We start from the raw sequence: 21,393 nt of genomic DNA on the forward strand, positions 1-21,393 counted from the left end.
TTCATACAAGTTTACAAAGTAAATTTGTGTGTGTGTGGCAAAAACTGGTACTGTTGGGGGAAAAAAAAAAGGTATGCCGTATTCAACCAGCATTAATAATGAATCCTCTTGTCCCTGTCTAGTAAGTGAATCCTCTTGCCCCGAACAAAGACCTTTTTGTTTCGCCACAGCTGGTTTCTTCACGGGAAAGATCTCACATACATTGAGGACTCCTATGTAGCACTATTTCCCTGAACGTACCAGATCAGTCCAGACTCCTGGGTTTATTCATCCGTGCCAGCAGGCGGAGACAGAGAAAGTAAAACTGACACTGCTTTATATATCCTGATGCCACCTGCTGTTCCTCAGTATTTCTCTGTCTCCAGCAGTGGGTGACTGATGCTTAAACCTGCAGTTTTGGTCCAGTATTTTTTTGTCTTTTTTTTGTTTTGTTTTGTTTTTCTTTGGATTCTAATTTGAGCCTTCCTCCCAGTGGTCGGGGTTGCTCGTGAGGGACCCCTACCGTGTTTGGGGGGGGGGCTGGGGGTCGGTGACCCTTTTGTACGCCACTCACCAAGTCACCGTGAAGTGCACATCCGATGGTCAGGATCCCTCCCTGTCACATGTGAGCTCCCTAAATTTGTGTTCCTCACTTCCCCTCCTGTTTTAATTATTTTGCTGAATTGAACTGGACAGCTCTCTTTTGTAACAGGAGGGGGAGCTTTTCAGTGAGGCTGCTTTTAGAGCAGTAAAGTTGTTTAAAAGAAAAGAGAAACGGAGTTAGCAGGAACAGGTAGAGTCAACAGCTTCGGCTGGCTCTCTTCCCCCCCCCCCCCCCCCTCCCCCCCCCCCGGCCTGGCGCGGTTTCGGTGGTTTTTTCTTGGCAGTTGCAATTTTTTTTTTTCCAAAATTTTTTCTTTTTCTTTTCCTCAGGCTGTCGGCAGCGCAATGGTGAGGGGGGTGGTTCGTCATGGATGCGGGTCGACTCCAGTGCGGCTGAATCGGCACGGTTTGTGTGCGGCATGTATTTCTGGGGGGGAGGGTCCCTTGGAACTCCCGATGCCGGCCAAACGAAGGAGAGAGGTGGTTTGTCTCCTTGCCCTGCAGCTCCCAGTACTTCTGGCCGCTTGTGCCTTCCCAGTGCGGTAACTGTGGGAACGGTGGCCATCTAGGATCCCCCGGCAGTCAGGCCCACGTTTTCGGAACCTGGAGAGGATCTTCCTCCAGTTCTTTCCCTGGTGCTCCCAAGTCCTGTTGAGGGACAGGGGGCCCTGGCAGGATCCCAGGGGGGGAGCCCTTTTTGGCCTGAGTTTGTGCTTCTCATGCACAAGGCGTTTTTGGCGCAATATGAGGGGTTTGGGCCTCCCAGAGGGGGCCATCACCCTCCGCCTTTACTCCTGGAGCCTGGTGTTTCACAGGACGGGGCGCTACACAACTCTGGCATAGGTCAGAGCACGTACGGAGCATCACAGGTGACCACTGTGCCCGCTAGAAGGTTGAGAGTACCCACGGCGGCGCCTCAGGTTGATTCCGCCGGGCCAAGGCTGTCGCTGGCCGGTACTCAGTCGGCGGACCCGGACCCGGTGGACACCAAGAGATCTCGATCCTGGGCCTGCGGCAGAGGGGTTTGACCCCAAGATCCTGTGGTTGTTTCGCAGAGAAGAACTGGTGCCGCTCATTCCTCAGGTTCTGAGGAGCTGAAGCTCCAGTCTCTGCCAGAGGACACTAGCAAGGATGGTGCGCATCCAGTTTTGCAGGGCATGCGGCGTCCCTCCTCCGGGTTCCTGTACCATGAATCCGCTAAGATGGTGGAGCAAGAGTGGAATAATCTGGATGAGGGTCTGAAAGTCAATAGGGCTATGGCCAAGCTTTATGATTTGCCAGAGCAGACCCTGGAGTTGTTTGCCCTGCCGAAGGTGGATGCCGCGGTCTCCGCCGTCACTAAGAAGACAACCATTCCGGTTACAGGAGCGGCAGCTCTGAAGGATGTCCAGGATCGCAAGCTGGAGATTCATCTCAAAAGGATTTTTGAGATTTCTGCTTTGAGTCTCCGCGCAGCTATTTGTTCCAGCCTCATGCAGAGAGCATGCTTGCGCTGGGTGCATCATGCCCAGGAGGAGCAGGCACCTACGGGTGCTCAAGCAGCTCAGGCAGACCGGTTGGAGGCGGCGATCGCGTTTGTAGCCAATGCACTGTATGATGTGTTCCTGATGTCCTCCCGTATTATGGGAGCGGCGGTGTCCGCAAGGCGCCTCCTCTGGCTTCGTAACGGGTCAGCAGATGTTTCATCTAAGACGCAGCTGGCATCTTTACCATTCAAGGGTCATCTCCTCTTTGGAGAGGAATTGGATCAGATTGTGAAGCAATTAGCAGACACTAAGGTACCTCGGGTAGGCGGAGTTTTCCTACTCGGCCGTGTTTTCGGGACAATAGGTTTAGACAACCACGCTCCGCGACGGCAGCACAGAGGTCCTTTTCGTCTAGATGTCAGTCCTGGGGGCAGTCCTTTTGAGGAGGCTGTAGACCTTTCAGGGCCTCCACAATGCCGGTTCCTCCGGTCCCAAGTCAGCTCAATGAAAGGAGGCCATCCACTCCGCCATTCCTTTTATAGGAGGGCGACTGGCATGGTTTTACTGGGTATGCGCCAAGGTCACGCAGGATCAGTGGGTTCTCAGTATGATAAGGGACGGTTACGTTTTAGAATTTGCTCGACCTGTCCGCGACTTGTTCCTAATCGCCCCCTGCGGCTTGCTGCAGAAGCGCAGGGCGGTGCGGGAGACTTTGCACAGGTTGCAACTCTTGGGGGCCGTGGTCCAAGTGCCGCCGGAGGAACTTCAGGTGCATGCTCTTAGATCCGGGAGAATGGGAGTTGTCTGATGCGGCGACGCAACTCATTTGCGAGAAATGGGGCTGTCCTCTGGTCGATCTGATGGCGACTTGTCACAATGCAAAGGCTCCTCTGTTGTTCAGCAGACGCAGGGACTACAGCGCAGCGGGCGTAGATGCTGTGGTCCTTCCCTGGCCTCGGGGAGTTCTGCTATATGTATTCTCTCCTTGGCCTCTAGTGGGCAAGATCTTGCGGCGAATAGAGAGACACCCAGGAGAGGAGGTGCTAGTGGCCCCAGAGTGGCCGCACCATTCTTGGCTCACAGACCTGATAAACCTAGCGGTCGAGGGGCCATTACTATTCAGTCATCTTCCTGGTCTGCTACATTAAGGGCCCGTATGTTCCGATCAGGCAGATCGCTTTTGTCTAGCGGCATGACTTTTGAGAGGAAGCTAAGGTCGAGAGGATACCTGGAACTGGTGATTACTACTCTCCTTCAATCTTGATGGAAATCCACCTCAGTGACGTACATCCGAGTCTGGAAAGTTTTTGAGTCCTGGTGTGTGGCGAAGCGGATTCAGGCCTTGCGCGCTTCCGTGGCACACGTGTTAACTTTCCTACAGGATGGTTTGGCCAAGGGCCTTGCTTTCAACTCTCTTAGAGTTCAGGTGGTGGCTTTGACATCTTTGAGGGGAAACCTGGATGGTTACCGCTTGTCCTCTCATCCTGATGTGGTCCATTTTATTCAAGATGTCAAAATTTTGTGTCCGCTGGTGAGGAACATTTGTCCTCCTTGGAATCTCAACCTGGTTTTTCGAGGTTTGTGTGAGGCTCCTTTTGAACCTATTCGCAGGGCTACTCTTAAGGATGTCACTTTGAAGGTGGTCTTCTTGTTAGCCATTTGCTCTGCAAGGAGAATTTCAGAGTTGCAGGCTTTGTCATATCGTGATCCCTTTCTTAAGATATCGGACGGAGGTGTGTCTTTACGGACAGTTCCATCTTTTCTTCCGAAGGTAGTATCTTCTTTTCATGTTAATCAGTCTATTGAGCTGCCGGCCTTTTCGGATTTGGCAGCCTCTGAACCAAACGCTCATGAGCTGCTTAGGCTGTTAGATGTCAGTCGAGCATTACTTCACTATCTTACGGTCACGAATGGATTTAGGTGATCTGACCATCTTTTTGTTTTGTGGAGCGGTCCGAAGAAGGGGCTTCAAGCTTCCAAAACCACCATTGCCAGGTGTTTTAAGGAAGCTATTGGATCCGCTTATATTCTCAAAGGTAAGCCAGCCGGAGGGCTTGAGGGCTCATTCCACCCGATCTCAGTCAGCCTCTTGGGCAGAGGCTCACTTGGTATCACCACAAGAGATTTGTAGAGCAGCAACTTGGAAGTTGCTGCATACTTTTGCAAGACATTATCGCTTGGATGTGGCAGATCGGGAGCCTCGTTCTTTTGGTGAAAGCGTGTTACGAGCGGGACTCTCCAGATCCCACCCTGTTTAGGAAATTTTGGTACATCCCAGGAGTCTGGACTGATCCGGTATGTACAGGGAAAGGAAAATTTGGTTTTTACCTGATAATTTTCTTTCCTGTAGTACCAAGGATCAGTCCAGAGTCCCACCCGGATATTTATGGAGGGTGGAGAGTCGTCCGCTTAACTGTTGTACATTACAGATATCAGCAGTTTTTTTTGTTATCAAGTTTAGATTCAAATGGCTTTTTATGATAGTTAGTTTGTTTGCATCTAGCTTTGGTACAGATTAATACTGAGGAACTGCAGGTGGCATCAGGGTATATAAAGCCGTGTCAGTTTTACTTTCTCTGTCTCTGCCTGCTGGCACGGATGAATAAACCCAAGAATCTGGACTGATCCTTGGTACTACAGGAACGAAAATTATCAGGTAAGAATCAAATTTTCCTATATATAATCAATGTAACATTGCTAAAGTAGTTATATATAAAAAAAAGTTTTATAAAAAATTTAAAAAAACTTATAAACATTTTGTATATGCTGCACTAGTCAAATGACAGCCATTTATAAAGCAGTGTTTCAATACATGAAATCTCTAAAGACATTAAAAATATCTATAAACAAAATATATACTTAGAAGCCTGAAGAACCTTGTTATATGACAAAACTGTCATATTTTATAATATTCAACCAGTGAAAGTATTGATATAGAAAGGAAAAGTTATCAGAATGAAGCACACCTCAGCCTAGTTAAGGTCCAAAAAAGCAAACCGGAAACTGATCCAATATAGCAGTTGCGACCAAGACAAGAGGATCAGTGAACACCAGGATTTCTTTATTTTGCACAAAACATCATAAAAAGCCCGACTCAGGCCGACTTTTGCTCTTTGAGCTGCTTCAGGGGCTAACAGAACAAACAAATACAAACACACATAAAAACAATTAAATGTGAATTTAAACATATACACCAAACAAATATTGAAATTATATAAAATATGACATCAAAAATACAGACAGAAGTATTAACGTTAGACAACACTTAATGCCAAAAGTAATGGTGACATGATCTAAAAGGACCTAATTCCTTATATAAAAAAATCCATATGTACCTATATCTGTGTCCATATGGGCAGCTTTACCACATTAGAAAATAAAGTGCCTCATTGATAATAAGAACTAAATAAGAACTAAACTTTTGAACAGGACCATTTTAGTATTTTATTTATTGCTATGGTTTGTTTAATGATTGTGCTATTCTCTGATGCATAAAATATTTTAATTTGAAGCACATTAACAATAACAGATGTGTTTTGTCTGGTCACTCGTTTTTTCTTAAAATGCTACACATCTTACAAATTCTGCCAGGGGTATGTAAACTTATGAGCACAACTGTATTCCACTGATATGATCTACTTGCTCTGTTGGCAAGCCCTGTAGCTTGTAAGATTCAGTGAAGTGTTCACCCTTCAAAGTGGTGCACTTCCTAGCCCGTAGACAATCCAAGAGCTGAATCATTTTTCAGGGTTTAGGGTAAAAATGGGGCTGAAAAATATGCAGAGTAGCCCTGAAATAGTAGCAAATATACATTTTAATGTTAGTTAATTATTCTCAAAATGCATTTCTTGTAAAAGCTTACAAGTCTGTTTGGGTAGTTCTCTGACTTTCAGAGTCGAGGAATCTGATTCCTTTAGCAGAATGGATTACTTATGATGTCTAGGGATTAAAGACATAAGTGGTATAGAGGGGTCTGTCAACTGGATACTGTTCTGTTCAGCAAGAGGATTCAATGTCCCTTGGCATGGAGGGGGCAAAAGGGCAAATAATATTTTGTGCATACCACTTATGCCTGCACCTGACTTCTCATGTAGTAGCATCAGCATTACATTTGCAGTGTTTTATATGTTTTGTTTTGTTTTTTTGAGAGATTTGTGATTGTGGTACAGTTTTGAATAACTTATCTGAAGCTAGAAATTAAGGTAGATTCCAATGTTTATTGTAGTGAAGACTTTTTATTAAGAACAAAAGAAAAACAATACAAAAGTACATAGGATGAGACAAGCGATGATATTGGTGTTGTCTTTTCAGTAGCAAAGGCATTAAGCTGCAAGAACAAAATATTGAGAATCTTCAGAGAACAATAAGGGGAAGAACCTGTTCCATTTTACATGTTTGTTATAGCTGTAAACATTTCTGAAAAGGGGGATGATAGCACATTTGGTGGGCAGGTGAGTTGCTCCTTGAAGAAACAGGTTACAGCAGGAGAGGTAGAAACAGAGAAACTATTCTGTCTTGTAGTGTTGACTCTATAATACATCCCACTTATTAAACCTTTTAGGTTAGACCAGTGTATGGGAAATGTGGGGATTGACTCAATCATTCATTCTTGTTTCTTTAGTCCTCTGTAATATAAATCTGTTGGATTAGAGCTGTAGTTTTATAGTTTGGCTTCATGTACTGTAACTTTAAATTCTCTCCACAGCTGCTTATGACCGTAGCATTTAATCAGCCTGTTAAACTTTATTCTATGAAACTCCAAGGACCAGAGAATGGTGAGTAAAATCAATTAGTTTCCTTTTACCTTTTTTAAGTTCAAATCTTTTATTGAGAGTTTTTAACAAGAAATGACAAAACAGAAATATACAGGATCAAAACAAAAAAGCAAACAATACAAAGAAACAAAACAAAGAGCCAGGGCCACATATCAATTTGCTAGAGAACCAAAGTAAGAAATAAAAGTCATATATTGAACAGGTTATACAGCATAACAAAACTTAATTAACAGAATAAAAAAAAGTCATAGAGCGGCTTCCACACCTGGGCCCATTGTGCTTACCACTGGTGTTTAACAGCAACAGCTTTTTCATATTTACAATAAAGACAATGGAATTCCACCAGAAGTGCTCATTAAGTAGATCACTAAGCTTCCAGTTGGACATGATTAAATGTATAGTAACAACAAGAAAAAAATCTAGCAATTTATGATGGGGTGGGGATAGAGAAAAGGGTAGGGCCGCACCCCGAAAAATAACTATACGATAAGTAAGAAGAGCATTCAAATGCAAAACATGAGAGAGAATGCCCCACACTGTTTGCCAAAAAAGAGAAAACTATAAGACAAAAAAATATCATGTGAGACTGTGGCTTTAGCAGAGGAGCAGGACCAACAATTGCAGGATTATAATAAACCTTTCCTGAAAGTTGCCAGGAGGTCCACACCGCCCTTTGAGGAAAAAAAATAAGAGGACTGTGTCAAACTGGAAGACAGTGGAATACCAAAAAGAATCCCAGTCTACAACCTCCAATAGTTAACATCTGAGAGCCATAAATTCTGCAACCCAGTCAGTCTGGGAAAAAGAGAATCCTTCAAAGACTTATATATTCTAGAAGCTAAATGACCCATGGGAGCAAAATCCCGGTAAAGTATGTATAAAGAAGGATAGGCAGAAAAAAGAAATTGAGAAAGCAAGGAAGATCATAGACAGTCAAGGAGTTGTAACCAGGCATAAAACTGAGAGTTGGATAGAAAATAAAACAGCCTGCAGAACAGAGAAGGGAAGAAAGGAGTCATCCTGAAAAAGGGAAGAGAGAAACCAGATTCCACATTGTTGCCAAATACGCCAGTTTATGGTATGACCTCCAATAGAAATGGAGGAATGAAACCATAAATTGAAAATCAGGAGAATTTCCAGGGAGGAGCAGAAGAGGGATGAAAATGCTCAAATTCATTAAAAGCCCAATGCGCTGAGCATAAAATTGGATGGGATTTAAAGAGATTGAGGGTAGGATGTCCCGGGGATCCCTTCTAAAGGAAAAAAAATGTGCGCTGTTGATAGCCATCTAGGACTGTCAGAGAGAGAGAGAGTGCATGCAAGAACCAATAATAACCTTGTTGTAATATGAACTCTTGATAACTGTAAAAATCTGGGAAGTTAATTCCCCTCCCCGACTTTTATCGACTTTCAGTTTAGAAAGAGCAATGCGACGGCCCTTAGCTCGCCACAAAAAAAGAGAAAGTAAGCGATCAACCTGCTTTATAAAAGTGCCCCGAAAAGAAAATGGGTAGCATAGAGAATACAAAATTAAACAGCAGAGCTAACACCATTTGAATAGTATCCAACCTACCCCACCAAGTTAAGTGGAGAGGGGACCATTGCAAAATAGTCTCATACCATTTGCAAAAGAGAAGTTTCACATTGGGATATTTTTATGGGATAATTTGTCATAAAAACTAATACCCAAATATTTAAGGCCTTGTTTCGACTTGTGAGTGGAATACTCAGACAAATCGACCAAAAAAAAGTTCAAAGCCAGCTCAGTTTTATGCCAGTTAATTCTAAAACCAGAAAAAGAAGAGTAGACAGAAATGAGGGAAAACAGATGAGGGAGAGAGATAGGGTCAACAAGGAACAATGACGTCATCTGCATATGCCGATAGTTTATAAACATCCGTACCAATAAGAACACCTTCAATATTAGAATCTTATCTAATGCCAATATTAAAGATTCCAAAGCCAGATTGAATAAAAAGGGAGAAAGAGGGCGCCCCTATCTTGTACCCCTGAGCAAAACGAATCTAGAAGTTGTCCTGTTTTTTAGATATAAAAAGGCAGACAGATGATGATAAAGCAGCTGAATTCAGGTCAAAAGGTGGAACCAGAACCAAACCACTGAAGAATAGCAAAAAGGTATAGCCATTCAACATAGTCAAAAGCTTTTTCAGCATTAAGAGAAATAGCCAAAGCCAGAGAGGCGGGGGATTTGGCCACCTCTTGAATATGAAGAAAAAGGCGGGCATTATTAGTAATTAAATGGTGCTTAATATACCCAGACTGGTCAGGGTGGATAAGGTGCCGCATAACATCCGCCATCCTAGAAGCCAGAATTTTGGCAAAGAGTTTATAATCCGTATTTAAAAGAGAAATAGGGCTATAGTTGGACACTAACTTGGGATCCTGTCTTGGCTTTGAAAGCACCACTATACAGGCCTCAGTGAAAAAAGAATTAGACGTAGTAGGAGACACTAAATCAGAAAAAAAAGCAAACAAACGAGGAACAAGTTTGTTTCTGAAAGGTGCGGTAGAAATCCACAGGCAATCTGTCTGGGCCTAGAGTCTTCCCACTCTTCAGAGTTGACAAAGCAGTAGCGATTTCCAAAGTGTTAATGGGGCTATTCAGGAGCTTCCTTTGATCTTCAGTGAGAGAGGGATGAGAGAACTGTGAAAGAAACTGATTAATCTGTGACTCAGAAGAAGCTTCAGATTCGTAGAAATCATTATAAAAGTCACGAAAACATGTAAAATATCATTCTCAGAAAGTAAAACATCACCAGAAGGAGATTTAATTGCCTGAATATGCTCTTTTTTTCTTTTTAAAGTAGGTGGCTAACAAGTGACCACACTTGTTGTTTTTCGCATAATACTGGGCATGCTGTGCAAAGAGGAGTTTGCCAGCATGTAAACTTAAAAGTGTATTATGTTCATAGTGTACTTTTTGCAATCCCAGTAAAGTAGTAGAAGTGGATGAGAGATATGATGCTTCTTCAGTTTAGCCACCGTAGCTTGCAGAGAGAAGAGAGTTGCTCGTTGTTTCTTCCTGGATCGAATACTATAATTTATAATCTCACCTCTGATAGCGGCCTTAAAAGCAGCCCATACTGTCGAGAGAGAAATATTAAGGGTGACATTATGTAAGAAGTATGCAGCAATTTTATTCTGGAGGAAATCAGAAAAAGAGGGATCACCCAGCAAGGCCAAATTAAATCTTCATAAATGATCTTCTGCAGAGGGAGAAGGCAATGTAATACTGAGGGAGATTGTAGCGTGGTCAGAAATCAAAATAGGATGAATGATGGCGGATTGAACATGAGGAACTAGGGACCCAGATACCAAAAAATAATTAATGCTGGAATATGGAATGAGGGGAGAAAAAGATATAATCTTTGTCAGTGGGGTGCAATCTCCACGGATCAGCCAGACCAGAAGTGTCAATGAAATTGTGAAAAGCCTTATTGTTTTGGTGTAAGAAATTGTAGCAGATTGTTTCTTTGTATAAAAGGAGATCTAAGGGCTGATTAAAGTCACCACCTATGATCAATCTAGAGGATCTCATTCCAAAAACCTAGGTAAAGATAGCATGAAAGAAATCGGTCATCAACATTTGGAGCATAAAGATAAAAAAACAAACAAACAAAAAACAAAAGATTCAGTCCCTAGCATTACCTGCACAGATATTTATTTATTTATTTATTTGTAGATTCTTTTATACCGCGGTACGTATAGTTATACATCACCTCGGTTTACAGTTAAACAATAATTTAGCAACAGGCTTTACATATAACAGTTTAAACAGTAAAACATTTAACAGCAACAGGCTTTACAGAAACATTGGATTTCAAGGGTAATATGCTAACATCATTAACTATAATAACCATAATATATTAATAAAGTATTATAATAATAATAATATAATACTATAATAATATAATAATATATAATATATTATATAATATATATAACAATATATTATATATATATATATAATTAATAATATAATAATATAATAATAATCAAGATACCCAGCAACCATCAAGATCCACCACAGGAGTAGCATGAACCCCCAACCTTTTGTGAATAAAATAGCCACCCCTTTCTTCTTATGTTGTGCAGGACTAAAAAGCACTTCACCCACCCAGGCTTGTTTCAACTTAAGGGATTCTGCTGAGGAAAGGTGTGTCTCCTGAAGCTTAGCTACATCAGCATGCAGAGACTGCAAATATTTTAATCTTTTTCAGTTTGATAGGGTGTGAAAGACCATTAACATTGAGAGAAACTATTTGCAGAGAAGCGGCAACAGTAGCAATAAATCTTAAAAAATGAACTTAGAAGCACAACCAACATAGGCTAGTGGTAATTGTGAGAGGAACAATTACATAATATCATTGGGAAAATAACCTTGTTAAGGAAAATACCAAGGAGAAAAGAAGAAAAAGAGTGCTGAAAAAGTTATCTTAAACAAATGATTGGCAACATTTATAAAATGAGCCTCAGGGCAGGTCCAGTAGCTAAACAAGATCCAGCGAAAAGCAGAAATGAGGCTATGCCCATATAGTGAACACAAAAAAATGCATATTTTACAAAGAGACCATCAAGTCCAAAAAGGAACTTCATCTTCTGTCTGAACAGCCTATACACTGCAGACAATACCAGCAGGGAGTAAAGCTGAGATACTAAGTCAGTTATTGAAAAAAAATAGAGATAATGCTGCCACCCAGAAAAAATAAGGTAATATAGACCATAGGCAGAGGGCCAGATTCTCAGGTCACCATGTCCTGCGTATTTTCCAGAGAAGTGAGAAACGAAGTAAGGTCGTCCGGCGTATCAAAGGACTTGGTCTGGTTGTGGCAAGTCACTTTCACTCGGGCAGGGTAAAGAAGGCCATAGCAGGCCCTTAACGCTTGTAAATGGGGGACGCAAGGCCAAGAAGGCCTTACACTTTGCTGCTGTAGATTTGGCCAAATTTGGTACAAAAACAAGAGTTCCCCTGATAGGTGACCGGTGTTCGGGAATGTGCTGCCAAAAGGATCGCTAAAGCTTACGGGCAGCGGAGCACCTTAAAAATTACTGGTCTAGGGAATCTGGAAGATTTCAGCGACCTAGATGGTAGCTGGTGGGCTCGTTAATCTCTAAGAGCAGATCAAAGGAAAGCTGGAGGCAAGCTGGGATCATCGTTGTTAGAAAGCTCACCATGACAGACCCCTCCAGTCCTTCAGGAACTCCAAGGATCCGGACATTGTTTTGGCAGTTCCTGTTATTGAGATCCTCCATGTTTCGCTGTAAGCACTCCCATTTTTGGTTGAGTTGGGGAAGCAGGCCAGTCACTATCAGCAATGACGCCGTTTGAGACTCGATGTTGTTGAGCCACGTTTGAAAGGCTGGCATTTGTTGGGACATCACTGCTGAATCCAGCTGAATTGACAGTGTCGCGTCTATGTTAAGCTGGAGCATTTCTTTGAACTGCTTGAGCTTTGTAAGCACTAGGTCAGCCGATGCTATTGATTTAGAATGGGTCACCTTCTCCAGTGTCTGAGGATCTTGCTTCTCCCGTTTCATACCGGCAGCTGCTGCAAAAGTAGCTTCAATCTTGTCCGACTTTGTCCCCGACATAACCAGGCTCAGAAAAAAAGGCATTCAAAGATGGTTGCAACAAGGTTTAAGGGTGCAGGATAGGATTCAAACAGGGATCTTGGAGAGAAGCTGGATCAAGCAGCCATCTTGATCACTGCTTCTTGGTCACTGCTTCTTTTTACCTTTTATTCATACTGCTCCTAAGGGAAAGGAGACAAAGTATTTCATAAGAGACAGAAGATCAAGTAAAATGACATCCCTCCATTTCATCAAGCTGTACGGGTGACAGGAATATCCCATTGTTGCTGTACATCACATTTGAACTACCTTAAGCACTGTAACATTGTTTATTCACTGTTTTTTATTTCTCTTTTCCATGTAAGGATTACATTTCACAATGGCCTGAGGCTAATGTTTTTTGGGTTGGGCTTGTCTGCTGGGATTGGTTTGCTGCACGGCCAGATTAAGCCAATGTGTGCCAGTAGGCAATGGGGGAAGGAGGAATTTTCCTCCTCCCTTACTCCCTTCATGTTACAGTCACGGTGCTGGCTCCGATGGCAGCAGGAACAAAATATGAGAAAAAAGCAATGCTTTTCCTGCAGTTTTCCCTTCTCACCTTTTGGTAAAATGTTTCCTATACAACTTTTCTCAGTCTTGTGAAAAGATTTGTCTTTTTGTTAGTTTTTTGCATTCAAGTTAAGTTATTGTTTAAAAAGGATACCCCTAGATTCATCAAAATGCTGTAATATTGCAGGCCTAACACTCGCAATAACGAAAGGGGGTGTGTTTAGAGTAATTTTAGAGTTACCCCGCTACAAGGTAACAGTGCTTCTCATAGGTAGTATCTCATGGTGTGGTAAACTTTTCACATCTCGCACTGAGAGAGAGAGACTATCTATAAGGCCTTCATAGTAGTCAAGTATTTAAATGCCTATAGGAGGGCCATCTAATAGCGCCTCTCCTTGCCTCTCTCAAGTCCAGAAATGGCTGAAATACAATTCAAAAAATGTATTGCGAATTGCGTTATGGCCATTTCGGTCATATTGCACAGCTTAATGCCAGGAAAAAAAAGTGTAGTTATTTCCGGCATTAAAACTGTGCGATAGCATGTGTTATGCTATCACACGATGCAATATTGCCCCTCATTTTCACAACTCCTGCCCAAACTCTTCCCTAATACCACCCGTTCCCAAAATTTGCAATTGCGCCATGCACTACTACTGTTATTGCATGTGTTATGGCGTTAACACGTTATTGCGCTCGTTAAGGCCATAAGGCATTTTGGTGAATGACCCTGTAAGAGTCTTAAAAATGACTTGTATTTTTTATTTCAGGTCAGGGTCCCAAGTTTGTAAAAATTTTTATCAACCTACCTCGATCAATGGATTTTGATGAGGCCATGAGAAGTGAACCGACCCAAGCTGTGGAACTAACGCAGGATGACATAAAAGAAGATGGAATCATTCAGCTGCGATATGTCAAATTTCAGAATGTTAATAGTGTAACTGTAAGTTGCACACGAGTGGTTTGTACAAAAAAAAACCCACAAAATACCTGTATTATAATCACATTTCAAAATCCCGTGCTATGTCATTTTAAATTGGTAACATAGTAAATGATGGTAGATAAAGACACAAATGGTTCATCCAATCTGCTCAGCAAGTTGTTTGGGGTCATAACTGCTGCTTAGTGCTGGTTACCCCCATACAGAACTATTACACCTAAAGTTAACATAGCTTATCCCGTTTCTTCATTTCTATCTTTTAGCCACTAGGGATCCTCTGTGTTTATCCCATGCCCTTTTGAATTCCATTACACACAGCTATATTGTCATGTAGTTATAATGCCTCATGGCTTAAATGTGTGCTACTAGCTTGGTCCAGTGTTGGTACATGGTGATTATTAATTTTTTTTTTTACTTTCTCTTTATTGACATACTTCATCATTCTAGCCATATGTCAGTAATGCATAACATCTTCATTCCTACTCAATAGGGGGTAGATTTAAAAAATTTGCGCGATCTCGTACTTTTGTTTGCGCACCAGGCGCGAACAAAAGTACGCTGGATTTTATAAGATACGCGCGTAGCCGCGCATATCTTATAAAATCCGGGGTCGGCGGCGCAAGGGTGTGCACATTTGTGCAACCTGCGCGCGCTGAGCCCAGCGCGCGCTGCCTGTTCCCTCCGAGGCCGCTCCAATTTCGGAGCGGCCTCGGAGGGAACTTTCCTTCGCCCTCCTCCCACCTTCCCCTCCCTTCCCCTACCTAACCCACCCCCCGGCCCTATCTAAACCACCCCTTACCTTTGTTGGCAGATTTACGCCTGCTAAAAGCAGACGTAAATCTGCGCGCGCCAGCAGGCTGCTGGCGCGCCATCACCAGACCTAGGGGCTGGTCCAGAGGCCTCGACCACGCCCCTGGGGGGGGGCGCCATGCCCCCGGGCCCGCCCCCGAAACGCCAAGTCATTTCGGGAACGCCCCCTCCTCCGCCCCTTTTACGAAGCCCCGGGACTTAAGCGCGTCCCGGGGCTCTGCGCGCGCCGGCGGCCTATGCAAAATAGGCGCGCCGGCGCACAAGTGCCCTGCGCGTGTAAATCCGGCCGGATTTACGCGCGCAGGGCATTTAAAATCCGCCCCTAGGTTACGTTCAGTGGCTATTGAAAGTCATCACCCCTTTGAACATGTCACTTTTAGTTATCAGTGTCAGATTTGCATGCATTTTAAATGAGGAGGGGTTTTTTCTATTCATCAACATACCATAACCCACACCTGTGAAGGACAAAAATGATTTACTGGGGACAAGTCTTCTCCCTCGTGTCAGTACTTGGTGGACGCACCTTTGGTGCAGTTATAGCTGTGAATCTGTTGGAATACAGCTTTTCACACCTAGATTTGTCAGTGTTAGACCATTTTTTACAAAACTATTTGAACTCTGTCAAGTTCTTTGGAGCATTGATGGACAACAGTGTTCGTCATACCACAGATTTTCTGTTAGATTCATGTTGGGGCTCTGACTGGGCCACTCCTAGGATATTTACCTTTTTGTTCCATAACCATTCCTGTGTAACTTTAGCTGGGTGGTTTTGAGTTGTCATCCTGAAAGATGAACTTCTGACTCAGTTTCAGCTTTCTTGTAAATGGCAGCAGAATTTTCTCATGGACTTTTTTCCATTCATTGTCACTTCTATCCTATTGAAAAACACCCCCCATAACATGTTGCCGCCATTCTACTTCACAGTTGAGATTCTTTTCTCTGGGTGTTGTGCTGTGTGTCGGGTGTGCACTAAACATAACACTTTGCATTCAGGCCAAAAGGTTCTGTTTGAGACTTTGTTAGACCACAGAACTTTTTGCCACATGCCTGCAGTACTCCCTAAGTGTTCCGTTACATACTTCAAATGGAATTCAAGGTGGGCTTTCTTGAATAATGACTTCTTTCTTGCTACCCTAACATACAGGCCAGATTTGTGGGGTCATTGGGATATTGGTGTCATATGCACTTTTTAAAAAACTCTTTAACTTCAAGTACGAATAAAATTACATCATAATAAAATCAGAATCCTGTTCAAGCACTAGTACACAAAGCCAAAAATATACATCTGAGTTTCAAATGGGGGTTCCCAAGACCAAAAGCACAGGGAAGTGCCTCAAAGTACATATTCAATTGTCATTGTATATTATAAAAAGACAAAAAAAGGCCCCAAATATGTTCAAACTTTAAGCCCTCTCTTTTCAAGCAGTAAGAAAGCTTCTTGTTGACCAGTCTTGGCCATGGAAGCCTGGGCCTACTGGTTGCCTCCTTGATGAGTCTTCCTCCTTGCTCAGTCATCCAGTGTAGAGGAATGGCCTAATCTAAGCAGATTCTTAGTGGCGCCATACATCCTCCACTTTGTAATCATTTTGACCGTTCTCTAAGGGGTATTCATGGATTTTGCAATTTTTATAGCCATCCCCAGAGCTGTTCTTTTCCAGAACTTTGTCTCTGAGTTCTTTTGACAGTTCCTTGGTGCTCATGAGTGGGTTTCTGCTTTGAAATGTCCTACCAGCAGGGAGAACGAACAGGAACAGCAGAATTTATCCTGTCATCATAGGAATCAGTACAGTTTAGCACAGGTGGGGCCAATTTACTTGGTATATGTGCTTAGGAAGGAGGTTTGGTTACACAAATATTTAGGATTGCTACTGAAGTACCAACCAAGCTATTCCATGTTTTTATTTCTACTTCATTTTCTAAGGAATTGTGGAATATTTTTCACTTGGCAGTTATGGAACAGACTGTATGGATGTATGAAACAAACTTTGAATGCATTTTGCTGCCAGGCTATAAGGCGGCAAAGGATTTGCATTTTGGATAGGGGTGTAGAATTTCTCTAGCCACTGTAATTAAATTTTTTTTTCCAAAAAATTTGCCAGCAACAATTGATCTCCACTTTGTCGTACCTCCTATTAATATTGCATCTGGAAAATAATATCTGTTAATTTGTCGATGTCGATTAAAACCACTTTCATTTTAAGTATAACTTTTTATTAAAAAAGTTAAATATCACTTTTCACCAAAACAGCGCATACCCATTTCCTATATTTTGTATTCAAAATAGTAATTAAGTAAAATTACCAGCACAAGCCAAAGTTATTGTTTACCAGCTGGTTTCATATAAGAATGACTTGTCTAAGATATTAATTGATTTTTTTGTATGTTGGAGGTCCATCTGCCCACCCCCACCATAGGTAAGTTGGGGGTTATCCAATTCACCATAAGTCCTACATTTTAAATACTTTCCTTCTGCCTCTTAGTTCTCACATGAGCTCCCTTCATGGGATTCTAGTTGGAGAGCTCTTTCAATTCAAGTAGCAGGGATCAGAGCAATTTTTAGTAAAGCAGAATTAAAGATGTGAGAAATCTTCTCACATGCTTTACATTCATAATGTGTTAGGCTGTGTAAGACCTGAGTTTATGTCCACTCTGGCAAAATTAAAAAACTAAAAAAAATTGGATGATAGGGCAAGATTTTGATTTAAATGCCATTTTTCAGACACTTCATTAGCAGATTACATTCAGGTACTGTATTTCCCAATCCCCAGAGGGCTCACAATCTAGGGGGCCAATGCAATAAAAAGTGCCGAAAGCGGGCGCTGAAAAGTCAGCCCCAGCTTTCTTAATGCACGCATGGCGCCCGCAAGGGGGGGGGGGGCGCCATGCAATACGCAAATTAGGGGGTCACGCCTCCTTGCTAACGTGACCCCGCCGCAGCTGCCGTTATGAAGACCGATGCTGGGTAAACGCGAGTTTACCGGCGTTGGTCATAACTTGGCGGTCTGCCGAGTTTTTTTTGCTCAGCTATTAATGCCTGCACCAGGCAGGCGTTAATATCTGAGAGCTAAATGTGCGTCTGAGACACACACTTTTTTTTTTGGAATGCGGAGTGAATGAGTAATAGCCTCATTCACATGCATATGCAGGTGATGAGTGCTATTGCATTCACTCCGCGTCGGACATGTGTTAAATAGGCACTAATCCCCCTATTGCATTAGGTGGAGTGCAGGTTATACAGTGCGCTTGGCTGAGCACACTGTATTGCATCGGCCCCTAGGTTGTACTTGAGGTAGTGGAGGGGGTAGAGTGACCTGCCCAAGGTCACAAGAACTGGTATGAAGCCCATTGCTCTAACCACTAGGCTGCTTCTCCATGCCGTGAATATTTGCTTGCAGTGTATTGTAGCTGGTTCAAAGGAGAGAGAGTTTTGTTCCTGCTTTAAAATGGGAATTTTTGGACTTATGGAACCATTTTTGAAAGGACCGCTTTATGAGATTTTAGCCAGCAAAACAGGAACTTTGTTGGGCTTTAATATTCTTTGGACAGGGTATAATATTGCCTGTTCTCCTATTTTTTCTAGCTATTTATCCAGTCAAATCAAGGTGATGAAGAAACAACAAAAATTACATATTTCACATTTATTGGAACTCCAGTTCAAGCCACAAATATGAATGACTTCAAGAGAGTGAGTGATTCTTGCTCTCTGATAATTTGTACTCATTTTCTCTGACTCGTAGAATGAATGGCTGCTGTTCATGTTTGATAGTGAACTTATGACATTTATTGGTCTTACTCCAGTAGAGACTTCCAACACTAAATATCCTTTAATTCCAAAATTTAGCATAGCTAAACTTGTGCATGCAGTTTTGAAGATTATTTTTCCTTAAATGCTACTGTAATCCTAACAGCTTTTTAAGGATATCTGTTTGTGTACTTTAGTATTCTGAGCCAAAGCTGTTGAAGACCAACCTCAAACTTGCTCTTATTGGTCATGCAGTCTTTAAAGTGCACTCATTATAGCAAAGTCCTTTTTCTTTTGAAAGATTAGGGAAAGGGAACATTGAGGAGTGCTTTGAAAAGCCTCCACATCTATTTACCTATTTAGGAGTCTTTGACACCCCATTAGCAGGCCGATACAGTAAAGCACGGCCGCGGTTACCCTGCTTCTAACCCACTTCTAACTCACAATTTGGCCGCGTAAGTCCAACCCGCAATTCACTATCCGTTTTAACTCATCCTTACCGCTTCTTTAAATCAACCGGTAACCCTTTCCGCCCGCAGCATGTATATGAGATGTAAACGCTCCGATTAGCTATTCCCTCCCATACAGCAATGTGCGTCCCGGTTATCTCCTTTTTAACCTGTAGTTTAGCCGCGCGTTTAACCTGCTAACTTACCGCCTACCCTTACCCTTGCGTTAGTGTGGAGCGTCAGGTCAGAGAGATGAAATTTCATGGGCAAACGACCCCCTCACCCCCCGGGACCCTTACCCTGGCGTTAGTGAGGTGTGTCAGCAATAGGCAGGCTCCAATCAAAATCCCCCCCTCCCAAAGCAGGGCGCAGGGCAAAAATCGGCTCGACATGTCATTAAAACAAAAGTAAATAAAGTGTAATAAAAGTAAAGTAAACTTACTGCATGTGAATTTTCTTTGAACAGTCATCTCTCTCCTCCTCCCGAGGTGCGCACTGCGGCTCCCCTGCCTCTCGGGGGCAGCCGGCGGCGAAAGCTGCGGGCGAAAGCGTACGGGCGAAAGTGAATGAATGCACGCCCGTATGCGGCGGGAGCCGGTGGGTGTGCATTCATTCACTCTCCGGCGGGCGTGCATTCATCCAGGCGGAGGGAGCCGGCGGCGAAAGCGGCTTCCAGTGGCCCCCGCCGGCGGTGAATGAATGCACGCCTGTGTACGCCTGGGCGTGCAATTTGGGAGCTCAAGGCGTGATGTCACGACGTTTGACGTCACGGCGTGTGACGGTGTTCGCTAATGCACTGCCTTGAGCGCCCAAATTGCACACACAGGCGTGCATTCATTCACCTTCGCCGGCGGGGGCAGGGTGGCCAAAGCGGCTTCCAGCAGCCCCCGCTGGCGAAGGTAAATGAATGCAATTTGGGCGCTCATGGCAGTGCATTAGCGAACGCCGACGTCACACACCGTGACGTCAAACGTCGTGACATCACGCCTTGAGCTCCCAAATTGCACGCACAGGCGTACACAGGCGTGCATTCATTCACCGCCGGCGGGGGCTGCTGGAAGCCGCTTTCACGCCGGCTCCCCCCAGGAGGCAGGGGAGCCACAGTACGCACCTCGGGAGGAGGAGAGAGAGAGAGGACTGTTCAAAGAAAATTCACATGCAGTAAGTTTACTTTACTTTTATTACACTTTATTCCCTTATGTTTTAATTTTCGCCCTGCCTTACTTCGGGAGGGGGAGGAGAGGACTCGCAATCCCCCCTGGTACCTGTCATTTCAAACATCATTTGAAATGACATTTGAAATGACAGGTACCAGCGCACCCAGGATGCTGTATAGCGCTCTATACTGTAAAATGGATTGCTCGGGCCTAACGCTTCATGGACGCTTCTCGGACGCGGCTTGCATTTGCATGCTATTTCAATACAGTATCGCCAGTAGGTGATCCGAACTGTGCGTGCGGCAAACGCGGGTGCGCCCGGCCATAACGCACCTCTTCCTACCGCTCCTTACTGTATCGGCCTGTAGGTTTGTTTATAACCTGATAGTTGAATTGCAATGTTAGTTCAGAATGAAGCCTGGAGTACTATGGAGTAATTTTATACTTTCTGTGACCGAAAAAAAATCCACTGCCAGGGGCAGTTTAAAAAGAATGTAAGTAATGTTCCTATTATTCTGTGCATAAGGTTCTGCCTCAGGTTCAGATGAGAATCAACACCCTTCCCTCTTAACAGGAGCATAGTTTAATTTGGCCAGTCAAGGTCTTGATTTTCTTAATTTTTTTTAAATACAAAGCTTAGGCAGAAGTGCTTTGTAATTTCTTAGATCTGTGAATGAAGTCTCCTGTAGAACACATGTGGAATAAATTGCTTCTATTCATGATTTCCCTGCTTACACAAAATGCCCCTTGTAATGGTTATCTTAAATATTGTATTCAGTAGATATCTGCATGTATTTAAAAGTGTGACCTTTTTATTCTTTTTTTGCTTTCAGGTTGTAGGCAAGAAAGGAGAGAGCCATTAGAAGAAGCAAAGACACTGGAAGGCTTTACTGCAATGAAAAGGGATCTTCACTTACAGCCCCCGGATAGCTGCTTTACCCTTACCAGAGACTGTTGATCTATTTCAATTAATGCCATTACCAATAAATCATTGCTTTTGTTAAAAGACAGTTTCACTGGTAGTTTTATTGTAATCTGGTTACATGTATTTGTAAATAAAATTCATTACTTTTGGCAAGCTGATGTGGTCAGTTTAGTATCTTACCTATAACTTTTTTTTTCTAATTGATTTCAGAAGGTTTGGCTGTTGTATCCTTTGCAGCACAAATAAGTTGCCATGATAAAAGAAATGCATGTAAAAGAGCCACCTTGGAGTATTTGTATTAATACTCTAGGCTAAAGGTCATTGCTGTCAGGGTACTGAGCTTGCATAACCATGTATTTTTCAGCAAAATGTGAGCGTTTTAGGAAAGAATGCAGTCTAGCAGCAAATG

At 43.1% G+C, this 21,393-nt stretch overlaps 1 protein-coding gene across 2 annotated transcripts in view; it reads left to right on the top strand.

The window, feature by feature from the left end:
• The window catches only part of TXNL1 (thioredoxin like 1), a 75,299-nt gene extending 54,161 nt beyond the window's left edge, over positions 1-21,138 (top strand). For both annotated transcript variants that reach the window (XM_029579747.1, XM_029579755.1), the window contains 4 exons: positions 6,754-6,823; positions 13,732-13,904; positions 18,292-18,396; positions 20,893-21,138. In XM_029579747.1, coding sequence (XP_029435607.1) covers positions 6,754-6,823; positions 13,732-13,904; positions 18,292-18,396; positions 20,893-20,922 — 378 coding nt within the window. In that variant the 3' untranslated portion in view covers positions 20,923-21,138. The remainder of the gene's footprint in view (positions 1-6,753; positions 6,824-13,731; positions 13,905-18,291; positions 18,397-20,892) is intronic.
• The last annotated feature ends 255 nt before the right edge of the window (positions 21,139-21,393 follow it).

Source organism: Rhinatrema bivittatum, chromosome 1 (assembly GCF_901001135.1).
Source record: "Rhinatrema bivittatum chromosome 1, aRhiBiv1.1, whole genome shotgun sequence".
NCBI classification, from domain to species: Eukaryota; Metazoa; Chordata; class Amphibia; order Gymnophiona; family Rhinatrematidae; genus Rhinatrema; species Rhinatrema bivittatum.